We start from the raw sequence: 12,936 nt of genomic DNA on the forward strand, positions 1-12,936 counted from the left end.
CTTTTTGCCTTTTTGCCTTTTGTTTGTCTTTCTTTTTTTTTCTTTTTTTTTTTCTTTTTTTTTTTTCTTTTTTTTTTTTTTTTTTTTTTTTCTTTTTTTTTTTCTTTTTTTTTTTTTTTTTTTTTTTTTGGTTTGCTTTGGTAGAGAGTGTTCCCCCACCTTGAATTCTGAGCAATTTGCTTGACATTGTTAGTGTCATCAGAAGTGGTATGAGCCGAGTTCAAACAGGTGGTACTGTCGGGCTGCTGTCACAGGGGATGAGATCATACATTCATTCTGTCTCCGTGATGGATTTGTCTAACTCTCTCCAACTCGAGCTGACTTTGATCCCATATAATGAAAAGCCTTAAAATAGAAAGTGGAAGGGAACAGAGAGGAGCTTTAATTATTTACTGGCTGGGTTGAATCCATACCTTTTGTAAAGAGACTTCTTTTGTTGTTTTTTGGTCTATTCAGTTTTTATTAAGCCAAATTTAAATCTTTATGTTCAGCATTGGTTCAGATTCTGAGGCTGATTAAAGAGGCTTTTGAAGCAAGGTGCATTTTTCTTTGAACTCAGTTATTTTTTCCACTCACTAAATGGAATAAAAATGTTACTTGAATGGTGTTCAATATTTAGTCCCAGTAGTGCTAGGAGGCCGAAGGTACTTCAGGTTTTAGTTGCTCTGAGCACCTAGAAACATGACACCCACCTTAAAACTACTGAAGGCTATGTAGACAAAGCAGATGAGAAGTGGGAGGGAGGAAGTAAATGTGTCAATTCCTAAACTGACAAAACAAACCTGTGGCATAGCTGAGACCTGGTCACGTCTCTACCACTGCTAGCGTGGTGTTTAACAACGAGCCCACCCCCACTGGCCTCTCAGGTGATGCCTGAGCAGCATGGGCATGATGTGGTGGTCTCCTGCCTGCACTTCAGAGTGGTATTCCCAGTTACAAATGTGGACTCTGCCTCTCTGAGCATTTTGTCTTTGTCCTTCTCTGGAAACAGCAGAGATGTCATCTCCCTCACTGAGCAGGAGGAGTTAATGCAGGGGCATGAGTACAGCTCCTTTGTGAGCATCTTGCCCTGGCAGGTTGTGCAGGAAGAGGCTGGGTGCCATCCCAAACCCGTCTTCTCTGGAGGCTGGATGGTGCCTCCTGAGGGCATGAGGGCAGAGGAGAGGCTTTAGGTGCCCCACTTCCTTGCATCATTACGCTCAGAACTAGCAACAACCTTGCAGTTACCTCTGTAGTCTTAAGCAAAAAGCTTGCCTGATTTATTTTGGAAGCTACCGTCTTCATGGTGTGCATGTCTGTAAAACCTGCATGCTTGAGTTGAGGCTCAGGGAACCCCAGTGCCTATCAATATCACTGCATCCACAGCTCCCTCACAAGAATAGACAGTAATGTGAGAGATAGTGATGGTTCAGAGAAATGTCCTTGCTTTATCCTCACTCTCTCAGTGCCTGTGGATATGTTAGCAGACTACTGTACATAGGGGAAAACATGCCTTTAATAGTTCTGTCTCAGCTGCTGTTAATTTGATTTCCCTCAGGTAGTTAGCGTTGTCACAAAGTCCTGGAGCAAGACTTTTTTGTAGCAAGAAGTACAAATAATTTATACTGGAATGTCTGAGGCTCTTGGATAAAGCATGTGCTTTTCTTTAAGAAAGGAAAAAAAAAAAAAACCTCCAGTAATTTCTTTTATTTGGGGATAAATATGATGAATTCAGTGAGATGGAAGGGAGGTGCTATAAAAAGGAACAGCTTTGTGACATCTGACAGTGAGGTTATGACCAGACCTGTGCTTGGTCTCTGCCTCACACTTGGTATATTTGTGGCTGTTCATCATGGAACTTAACAGGACAATGTCAAAATAATCTGTAATTATTACTGGTGTGCTACAGATAAAATGTTTCAGAGTATCTCAGTTTTCCATTGGAAGTTGTTATATTTCAGCTCCAGTCTAGCTTCTTCTTGCCATATAACTTAGGCAGTTGGAATTAGGTACATTGTGTCAGTCCTGAGGTCAAACTGCATTTGTTTGCATTTATGAAAATCTGGAGTGCTGCCTTTGAAAAGAATGGGCTTCATTCTGCCCCAAATTGCCATGTCCCATTCTTTTGCTGGAGTCATTCATTTAAGGGTAGAATTTTTCAGCAGGACTCACTACTGCTGCAGTAGTCTAATACTACTGTAGTACTGCATGGCTCATATAGCTTTGCAAAAAGTAAAATTAAAGAATTTGGAGCAGAATTAGGTCATGAATTTGATCAAGTACATTTGAAAATGCCATGCTAATTATTCACAACTTTAAAATTACTGAATGGATTTCTTCCAAATTTGCTCTATTTCATAGATTCCATTGACATTTAAATATAATTCATTTTATCACCGTGCTATATCATAAAGTCTGGTTTCCCGTAGTTTCATTAGCTGGTAGATGTTCTGTAATATAGGAGGAAGTAACACTTGGGGCATGAAGAAAAAAAGTGAATGCGGTCTTCTCTGTTAACACTGCCTTTCTGGGAATCACTGATTAATTTTTTTTAGTCTCATATTGCTATTAAGAAGGGTTGTTTTGTTTTACGAGTTGTGTAAAGTTCTTGAGATTCTCCAGAAGTTTTAAGATGAGTGTATGGCTGAATTTTCAAAGCCCTAACCTTGCACTCCAGCCTTTCATCCCCTCTTTTATTATGGAAAATGTCCACTTTTCCTGAAGATGCTGATTCTTCTCATCACTCCTCCTTATTCTGATGAGTGTGCACCTTCTCAGAAAAAAAAGTGCTTGAGAGACATTTCCTTGAAACGGTTTTTTCTCTAGCTTGGATTTTCATAAATTAATGCTAAGAGGAAAGTGTGGAGTAACTGAAATATTGCTATGAAGATTGCAGAAAACACATTGTCATGTTTGAATGTCTGAGAATATGTACTTTTCCTTGGGGTGCAAGTTTTTCCTGTGTTCAAACAAATGCTTTCATGGCAGCTGCTAATGTCTTCCATAGGTGGTATCCAGTTCTGCCAAATTCTCAGCCCTCAGAAAAAAAAAGGTTACAGGGTGAGATTATTGACTGCAGTTGTGTTCAGGTGGTTTTTAGTTAGAAAAAAACATTCTCTAGAACAATCAGATTGTTAATTACCACATGATTAATTGACTTCATTACCATAAGCCACTTTTCCCCGTTCCTTTTTGCTTTTTTTTCTCCTTTTTTCCCAGTGTTCCCTGTTGTTTAGACGTGGCGTGGCGCTGATGTGACTCGGGGTGGGCTGTTTTCCCCCTTTGCTGGGGGGTGCTGCTGCAGCATTCCCTCATGTGGGACTCGGCCTGCCCTGCCAAGGGAGCTTCCTGGGCCTTTCTCTGTGCTGATCTGAACACCCATCCAAATCCGAAGATGAGATCATGATCTAAATACGTGTCCCAAAGCGAGGTGATGGTGCCAAGGAGAGGCTTTATTCTGGAAGCGCTGGCAGCAAAGAGGTTTGCGGGTGGGACACGCAAAGGTCCGTGCCGTGCCCTCTCCTGAGTGTGGCGATGCTTTCTGCCTCGTCACCAGCCGCTTCGTCTCTTTCCCAGGCCTGTGCTCCCTGCAGCTCAGCGCTGCCGTGCCTTATCCCAGCTGTCGGCGCTGACATTTGGGATTTCTGCACAGGATGGGTACGGCAGAGGGAGCAATAGGACAAGCTTCTCCCAGGCTGTCTCACCCTGCGTGCTCCTGCCCCAGCGCAGCCCTGGGGCTGACCAGCCCTCCCTTTCTGTCCCTGTGCCCCCGCAGCAGCGGGACCCCCGCCTGAGGGATGCGGGCATCCCCGAGGGATTCGGGCTGCCTTGGACACAGGGAAGGAGAGGCGGTGCGGCCGGGACAGCTCCCCCAGCCCCGCAGGGCACTGGTGCATTTCAGAGAGCAAGTCAGGCGCTGCTGGCTTTTACATAACTGATCTGATGGGATTCGTGCTGGTGGCCTATATATTAATGCTCCAGCTCTCATTAGCAGTTTCTCAGACTTCCAGGCCTCCTTCTATGTTCTGGCTGTGCATTTTTTTCTTTATGGAGGAAAAAAAAAAAAAAGTAATATCCTTTCTATTCCAAGTTTTTCATCCGGAGGGTGAAACAAAATGAGTTTTATTTGAGAGCAGGAGGGTTTTTTGGTGGGATCTGGGATGAATGAAAAGGGATTGTTCCTACCTTTAGCTCAATTGAACAGAGAATCTGTTTCATAGAATATCCTCTTCCAGTTCTGAAAAAGTGTGTTTGTCGCTGCAGCCACAGTCATGTCTGCCTGCGTGCACACTTCACGCAGTGGCTGAATTTCCACAAAAAACTTGGGGTTGTCTGTCCAGGCAAATATAAAGAGAGAATGTTTGTATTTTTTGTAAAATAACTTACTGGAAACCATTTTCAGTGCAGAATTCAGCACTCCAATGAAACCAAGGTGCTGGAGTGACACAGGATAACAGAGCAATTTCCATAACAAAAATATGAATATATAATAATTTCAGGAATAAGGACTTTGTTTTCAAGTGAATGCTGTGACAACACAGGTTTTGGTGTTGTGATCTTTATTTTCACAAACATTTCCCTTTTCCTGTTCAAGAGCAGGCTGCAATGAGCTCTGTTAATTAGCAGTGTGTGCTACCTTTTGTATACTTGGTTAGACCAGACATAAAGCCTCTAAAGCAGCAGAGGGTTCTTACCATTGAAGGAGCATCTTCTCCTGGAGCAAAGACTGTGTCATGAATCTTTGTAGCTGGCATGTGGGCTGTTTGTTTATTTTATTCTCAGAGTTTGGCTTTTTAAGGGAACACAATCATGCTATGTTTGTTTGTCTCACAGTCCTGGCCACAGCCAGTAGTTTTGAACTCACTAGACACCTTCTGCTAAATTAAACACCTAGGAAGAAATCTCAGCTGTACTGATTCTCCTTGACTCTCCTGAAGTGGAATCCAAGATATCAACCCAAAAAACAACAGGACATGCAACATTCCCTTCCTAAAGCAGCTCCCACCTGTGCTGGCTGCTCAGTCTGAGCACACACAGCTCTGAATCAAGCTGCCCCACCTGCTTTCTGCTTTTTCCACAGGTAGGTAGAAGGGAAAGTGGAAGGGAATTGGGAATTCTGATAACTGAGGACAGTATCTAGAAGAACAATCATGGAGGCCTGGGGAAATTAAAAGGATTATTGTGAAGGTGGGCAGTGCAGGTTGGCTGCATGAAGCTGGATACAGAGGTGGGCAGCTCTCCTGTCCTGAGAGGCAGGAGTGATCATGAGAGTTTAGAGGAAACAGGGATTACTGTTGTTGGAAGCAATAAATAGCAGAGGATCATAAATCCTGAGGAAGACAATCTTCATTAGGTGCGCTGCTCACCAAGTGACTTAAATGAACTATAGCTGTCACTTCAAACCTTGAAAGTTCAGCATTTCCAGGTAGAGGACAAATAATAGATGATATTAGAAAGTCTGAAAGCAGCCTTTTTATTTATCCAGGAGCACTACCAGTTCCAGAAAGACTTTTCCAGGCCTCAGCACTTTGTGGGCTTAGGTTTACCTGGTTTTTTTTTTCTTTTTAGAAAAATATTTTTCAGTCTCGTAAAATTATCAATTTACCTACAAAACTTCATTTTTTAAAAATTGATCTTAATTTTATTATATTTCAGATCCTAATTTTGTTAATCAATTTGGGTGCCTCCCAAAAAAGAGTAGTCTTTTTCCTGTATTTGGTGTAAAGATAAATGGAACCAGAATTGTTCTAGTTCTCTGCTTAGGTATTTTTCAATTGAGCTTGAAAATGCATCTGCTGAAGGCAAGGGCACAGAGTTTTTCAAAAGTTGCTTAACACTTCATAATTAATGTTAAAACTTTTTTCTTGTGTACAAGAGTAAAGCCAAAGTCTTCATATCCTGGCTCCTGAGCATGTAACATGCTTATATATGATGGTAAATACTGGTTTAAGCCATGAGTTCATACCAAAAACTCTTACCAAAAGTATAAATACAGGACATAGCAAAAAGACAGACATGTTTAAAAGTAAACAATAGATTTTTCCTTTGTTTAGTAAAATGGAATTACTGAAAATATTATTTATTCCTGAAGCTTAAATTTGTGACTGTGGATGATCTCCCTTCTTTCCCTATGTCTTGAATCACAGAAACATAGAAATCAAGAACAGAAACGCCAGCTCAGAAAATTCTATGTTGCTGCAAAAATGGTCACAGAGTATGCATTAAGTGCATTCCCCATTTACTTTATTAATGCTTATTAAGAGTTCAAACAATTTGCATGTGTTTTACAAATAGCAGAGCTAACCCATCTGAGCATGTTCAGTGACTGAACTGCCTGCCATTACCAGTGAGCCTCATGGAAATGGTAGGAGTGTTGTGCCCAGACACTGGGAGACCAGGGCAGTATGTTGCCCTAGGTGATGCCATGTCCATCCCCTGCATTTCCTTCCAGGACAGGTATACCCTGCTGTGTTGGAGGCTGTGTGGTGGGGGGGCAGCAAGGGAGTGGGTGCTTGGGGGCTGCCACCAAGAGCTCCCTGTCCCCACTGCTGCAATAGCTGTCCCTCATCTCTTTCAGAAAATAAAAAAAAAAAAAAAAAAAAAATAGCTGTCCCTCATTTCTTTAAGAAAATAAAAAAAAAAACCCAAAAAAAAAAAAAGTGGTAGGCAGGAGAGAAGCAGCACATGGATCAACACTTGTCCAAAGCCCACCTGCTGGACCATTTTGGAGAGCCCTGTTGGTGTAAGTACATAGCTGAGTAGGCTTGGCTGGGGCAGTGAGGGGTGTGCAGGTTGAGTAATACTGAATAAACAGTGCTGAATCTGTTGTGACGGGCAGGAACGGCGTGCCTGCCAGTGCAATTACAGTCTCTACTCCAGAGCTCTTACTCTTGGACAAACCTGTGCTGAAACATCTGCAGAGGTTAACAAGATCATTCCAAAGAGGAAGAAATACTCTTGAGTAAGACCTAGAAAGATTGAGCCCGTAGGGAAGAAGATGTTGCTTGTCCCAGTAAGCCCAAATCTTAAGACTGCCAAGATTAATGAATTGAAGACACTGACAGACAAGGGGAGACAAGGAGCAAATTCTGTGCATGTTAAAAATAGCTAAACATGAAGGGACAGATCATGCCTCTTAGGCACTTGGCTAAATTGGGAATGAGTAGGAAGTCACATGGCTCCAAACATGTTACCTCTTTACACTTGTCACTGGTACCAAATTACTGTCCCTTGTCTGCTCCTGTGCCAGCTCCAAGTCGAGCTCCCACTCCTCCACAAGAACTTACTATTAATGTGTTTTCATAGATCTCAAATCTAATGCCACAAAAGTCCCTGATGTGTTAAACTTGATGCTGGCTATTAGCAACAGACCCTGCTGGCAGGGTAGTATTCCCTGTCACAGCAGTGGTAAATCTCGCAGCTGTGTGCTTTGTGTTGCACATTCGACCCTGGTATTCCTGCACAGCTCTTCATCTGAGGAAACTGGACACCTGTCTTCTCCTTTGGCTTGTGTGATACGGTTTTTGGACATATGACCTCTGGCTGTCTCATTCATGGGATTGGGATCATGCTGTCCATGTTGACATCCAAGGTTTCCCAGTAACTTCCAGCATCATTTTCCAAAGCTCTTCCCCTCCCCATACTCTTAGGTTTTTAAATACCCTCTTAGGAAGCACGGGAAGCAAACAGTGGCTTTTTAGAGGATTCCAAGCCAAATCTCTTTTCCCTCTGTATCTACTAAGGGAAACGTACAAGCTTAGATAAAAGCGTGGATGTACTTCCGTGGATTTCCCTGCCATTGTTTTCCCTAACACTTAAGCACTCTCTAGAGGTAGTTTGAAGTCCTATAAAACAGCTCAGTCCTAATCCTTCCTGTTCATGACTTCATTTCTGAATCACCACATTTGTCCATCACACCTTCTTCCAAGGGGAGCTTCTTCCTTCCTTGTTGCCCTAATTAGAAGGGAGCCCTCAGCCAACAAAGGCACAAAGACTGTTCTTTGTTCTTTTGTCTCTCTGAGCATCTTAAGCACTGTACTTTTTAAAACCTAATGTTAACAGTTGGTCTCTGCTTCTAGTGATTGTCTGCCCTTCAAGGCTGACATCTTTACAAACAATTGGGAAAAAGAATTACCTGATGTACACACTGCATTATATGAATTTGCACCATTTGAACAGGAATTCTCTGGCTCTGATTTTCTGTGCTCTGAGTGATTTATAAGCCAGCAGTGTTAGAGGTTGCTGTGTCAGAAAGCAGTGCCAGACAAGGCAGCTTTCCTGCAGTTTGCTGCAGCTCCTCAACCTGAATAATAGACACATGCCCTGAAGAGTTGTATCAGGAATCCTGAGAAAAAGCAGTGAAGTGACTTCTTCCTCGACTGGCAGGAAGTCCATGTCATGTTTAGCTGGAGTTGTTAACGTGCTCTCGAAGGCAGGTATTGAACATAATGAGGTCTGGCTTTGCTAATAGTAACAAATGTTAGTGATTCAAAAGAAGTCCTTCAACTTTCTGGGAGTTGTCAGCTGATTTGTTATTTAATGTTTCTGTGTTGCTGGCAACACTCCCAGGCCCACAAACCTGAGCTCAGTCCAGGTTAAGAAGAGCTCTTGCCTTTCAGCGTATGCAGACTGACCATGAAAATTACTGTGGAGTTACTGTTTTTCATCAGACTATATATGCTATATGCATTCTCAAACACACTTATTTTTATGCATGTTATCAAGCAGTCAGGAGATCTGGAGACTTTCTTAATATGCCCTATGATACAGCCCTTTGGCTGATTTTTTTACCCCCCCCTTGAGGCTTTCCAAGTTTGACCAGTTTCCTTCATTAGCCTGAAGTAAATGCTTGATTACTTTTACTAGTGTATCAGTCCAGCCTCTCAACATTGGCGTTCTGAAAAGTGTAATGCCCCATGAAATTGGGCATTGGCAAGGCATTTTCAAACCGTGGTTTCAGCCAAGGGTTTCTGGGCACAGCTTGGCTTTGCCCCCTCTGCCCCAACCTGTGCTCGCTGCTTGCTTGGCTGCATCCCTACAACCCCCTCTTGGCAGCGGCTCAGACAAAGGCTGAGGACTCCAAGAAACAGAGACATTTACCAGGTTATTCTGTTTGAATTGGTGTGACTGGCAATCGGTGTTTTCCTGTTGCAACTGAAAGTGTTCAATAATTCATACATTTTACATAAAGTCTTGTGGCTTGTTCCGCTCCCACCCATGTCCGAGATAAGGCAGACTTGATGGCCGGCACTATTCAACAGAATATGCATTTGAGCATTAAAATCTCCTCCTTGAAAACGCTGATCTTAAGAGTCAGGGGTTTGTGTCAACACTAGCAACCTCTGGTACGGATACTGGCTTTTGGAGTTACATGGAAGGAGTTTCCCACACTTCGGTCACCTAGAATTTGATCATTAATCTGTAGTCTAGTTACTCCAGAGTCTAAACAACATTGCAATACATTGTTACTGTAAGGAGCCACGGACTAAGAGTGAAGTTTAGAAGCTTTGTAGTCAAGATCTGGTATAAACTTCTTTTTATTATATATTTTATTTTGGGTTAGGTTTTTTTTTTTTGTTGTTTTTTTTTTTTGTTTTTTTTTTTTTTTTTTTTTTTTTTTTTTTTTTTTTTTTTTTTTTTTTGTTTTTTTTTTTTTTTTTTTGTTAAAATGTCCTTCCTCCCTAAAGCTCGCTGTGCAGTCGGAGTGCTGTAAGCTTGCCGATGAGTCTCTGCCGAACCTTCGTGCGGCAGCGGCTGAATTGCTGCCTTGCCCCAGCCCTTGCCCGGGTTCCCCCGCGGAAGGTGTGCCCCGGGGGCCCCGCTGAGGACCGCGGCTCGGTCGGTGGCGCTGGGGCTCAGGGACCTGCCTGAGTGGGCACAAGCTGTGATTTCAGGTACCTGCCCCGATTTCCGAAGGCTCCCTGAGGCGCTGCTCGCCGGGCCGCTGGCCCCGGTGCCCGGCAGCGCGGCGGGCGCGGGGGCGGGCGGCTCCCTCAGACGTGGGCGGGCAGCCGAGGCTGGAAGCCCGTGAAATCCTGCCATCCAACCCCCTCTGTGTGTGTGTGTGTGAGTGAGGAGAGGTGGGGATGGGGCGGATGGGGGTGGAGTGGCAGCTTGGGAGAATGGAAGGGAGGGAGGGAGGTGGAGGGATAGAGGAGGAGAGGGGGGCAGGGTGCCTGCGATTGGTAAAGCTCCACGAAGGCATCTGCCAGCAGGACTTCAGAGGAATGTGAAACCAAATCATTTAGAAGTTAAAGATAGACGCAGAATACACAGCATCTTGAGCCAAGGTTTAAATTCATCCCTCTCTGCCTGGCTTCTCGCAAAGTTCTGCTTGTCAGCTTGCCTCTGTCTCTTCTAGCAGCTGTAAAATTCCCTAAAAAAATAACATCATTCTGGATTCTTGGGAATTACTAAGGTGGCAAAAGAGATCATGGTGCATACAGTGGGGTAAGTAGGAAGCTTGCCTCTGCGTTTGCTAGGGTGGTTCCTCTGGGCTTTCCTGCTGCTTTCAGAGCACTCTGGCAGTTCCTCTAGGATGAGGTGGATACTTAAGTAATGCTTACCCCGGGCGATTTAGTCTCCCGTTTTCCCCATACGGAACTGAATCCCTTTATCTCTCAGTGAAGTCTTAACTTTTCTTGGCATACCTAGAGGGTGTTGGGCTTTATTTTGCCATTGTACTTTGGAGTGCTGTTTTCCTAACAGATGATTTTTGTCATGTACCTTTGCTCTTCGTTAGGGGGACATGATGTTTGAAATGTTGCTTGTTATTACAAAGTTGAAAAGAGTTGTTTTCCCTGTTAGAGGGGATGTAATCAGTGTTTGCTTGCTTGTTTGGCCATGGTTTCATTCACAAACTATTTCCTCATGGGTGAATTTGATTACAGCACAGGGTTAATTAAATTTAACCTTCTTGTTTGTTTGTTCCCAAATAATGCTTTTACTGGGAGTTTGATTTAAAAAAAAAAAAAAATCCCAAACATTTTGGCTATCATTTTCTTTGAACAAAGTCCTTCTAGCAGTAATTGAAAAATCTGTGCATTCCCCTGGTAGTCCTCACTTAGTGAATTTCTGAGTAAAAAAGGAAATTCAGGCTATCGTGTTCTTTCTGGAACTTATCAGAAGTAATTTCAGTATCTGGCAGATAAGTTGCCTCATTGATCAATGTCTTTTTCAGGCAGTTTCTGAAACATTTCTGGTGAAGTTGTCGTGTTCCTATACCCAAAAGGATTTTAAAATACAGCAACTCATTTGGAAATTAGATGTACTATTTGTTATGTAGCAAGAACTTGTAGTCTAAGTGTTTCATCTGCATCTGGGCTTTGAGTGTGCGTCATCTAAATGCCAGAATTGTTTTTATCTTTTTTTCTGGGCATGTGTGTTTTACACTCATAGTAGAGGAACTCCTAACTTTGGATCTGGTGTCAGTTCACCCAAACATACTCAGAATTCCTGACGTGTTAGTACTGCCCGTAATAACCATAGGAAATAGGTGCTGTCTGCGGATAGCTGAGACGCCTGACATTTTTGGTTATAGATATCACTGCTGAGGAGATGCATATAATGGCAGTCTGTGTCGTGCAAAATATGTGAAAGTGGGTGAACTAAAATAGAAACAGTTCCTCTGTTTCAGGGAAAGATGATGTGTCTGGTATCTTTTGGTATCTTTCTGGCATTTGATGGAATTCATCCCTATTGGTCAGCTTGCCTGAATTTTGCAAAACGTTTGGGTGTGTTTGGGTGAGCGAATCTGCTGTGGAGTGGTTTTTGTGTGATTAGGTGTAGGGGATGGAGAAGAAAGAGATAGATAACTTTAAGGTAAATCTGGCACAAAAAATGGATGTAGGGATGAGAAACGAAATCCAAGCCAGTTGTTTTACAGTTTGTAGTAGCTGGGTGTTCTTTTAAGCAACTCTGACTAGCTCAACGCTTCAGTCCTGGGCTGAATTTCCAGGCCAACAGTTGCTGACATGAAGGAATTTTTGTATGTTACATCAAGAAATTACTGTAATATTTGTTTTGGTATTGAAGTGGGAGACCTTTGAGATGAAAAATGTCAAGATGTAAAACTCTTGCAGTGAGTCTTGGTGAAGTTGTGGTTAGTTTCTGGCTCTTGCACAGGGTCCTGTGCAGCTTCAGGCAAGTCATGTGAGCTCTCAAAGCCCCTGCAGACCAGAAGGGGTTGGAAGGGGGTAAAAATACCTTTATTATTTCTCTCTGTTTGGTATCTAGGTAGCAGTTCCTCAGGCTAGGCATCACCTCTGATAAGGTTTAACACAACAGGCTTCTGTTTGCAGATGCACTCTTCCCATGGCTGTGGCCTCCCCGAGGAGGGAGGGAGAATTCACAGATTTAGAAGTAGGGGTTCACTGCACCTTTTATAAGCTTCCTAAACTGAAAGAGAAAAATAGACTGACATTCAGAGGTGAGCAGAAAATAGAATTAATGTTCCATGGGAAATTCCTGAGTCAGTTCAAAATTTAATTGCATTTCCCTACCACAGTGTATTGCTTTTCAGAAGTTATAGTTCAGGAGCATGATGTTCCCATTTCATTATCTGAGACCCTTCTCCCATAATTAAATGTCCAAGAGGCACTGGAGAGCTTTGTCACAAAGAAACATATTTTGAATTCTGGGAAGTGAAGCTGCCTGAAAAACCTCACTCCTGGAAGGGAATGAGCATCTGGCCCCGGAACAGGATGTTCCCAGGGTAAAGAACGACATTGTGGTATTAGATTGACTTTAAAAAGTGTTCTGGTGTACCTAATTCACCTGAAACAATATTTTCCAATTGTCCTAATTTTCCAATAAATGGAAAATGTTCAATAAAGTGGTATTTTCCCATAGAAAATATAGGTGTATTTGATACAAATTCTAAGTTATTATAATGTTGGCATATTTACTGAAGTGGAAAATTCTTGGCCAGCTGTTAGGGTGAATTTTTCCTGATTAGGG

General features: G+C 42.7%; 1 protein-coding gene across 19 annotated transcripts in view; it reads left to right on the plus strand.

Annotated features, from left to right (window-relative positions):
* Positions 1–12,936, plus strand: part of DTNA (dystrobrevin alpha) — a 221,049-nt gene that overhangs the window by 31,005 nt on the left and 177,108 nt on the right. For 6 of the 19 annotated variants that reach the window (XM_041412842.1, XM_041412840.1, XM_041412847.1 and 3 more), the window contains exon 1: positions 10,223–10,428. The exons of 1 other annotated variant lie outside the window; for it this stretch is intronic. In XM_041412842.1, coding sequence (XP_041268776.1) covers positions 10,412–10,428 — 17 coding nt within the window. In that variant the 5' untranslated portion in view covers positions 10,223–10,411. Of the gene's footprint in view, positions 1–10,218; positions 10,429–12,936 lie in introns of those variants that run through there. 12 more of the 19 variants (XM_041412833.1, XM_041412834.1, XM_041412829.1 and 9 more) reach the window with 5 other exon arrangements.

Source organism: Onychostruthus taczanowskii, unplaced genomic scaffold (assembly GCF_017590055.1).
Source record: "Onychostruthus taczanowskii isolate IOZ18803 unplaced genomic scaffold, ASM1759005v1 scaffold4, whole genome shotgun sequence".
In the NCBI taxonomy this organism is placed as follows: Eukaryota; Metazoa; Chordata; class Aves; order Passeriformes; family Passeridae; genus Onychostruthus; species Onychostruthus taczanowskii.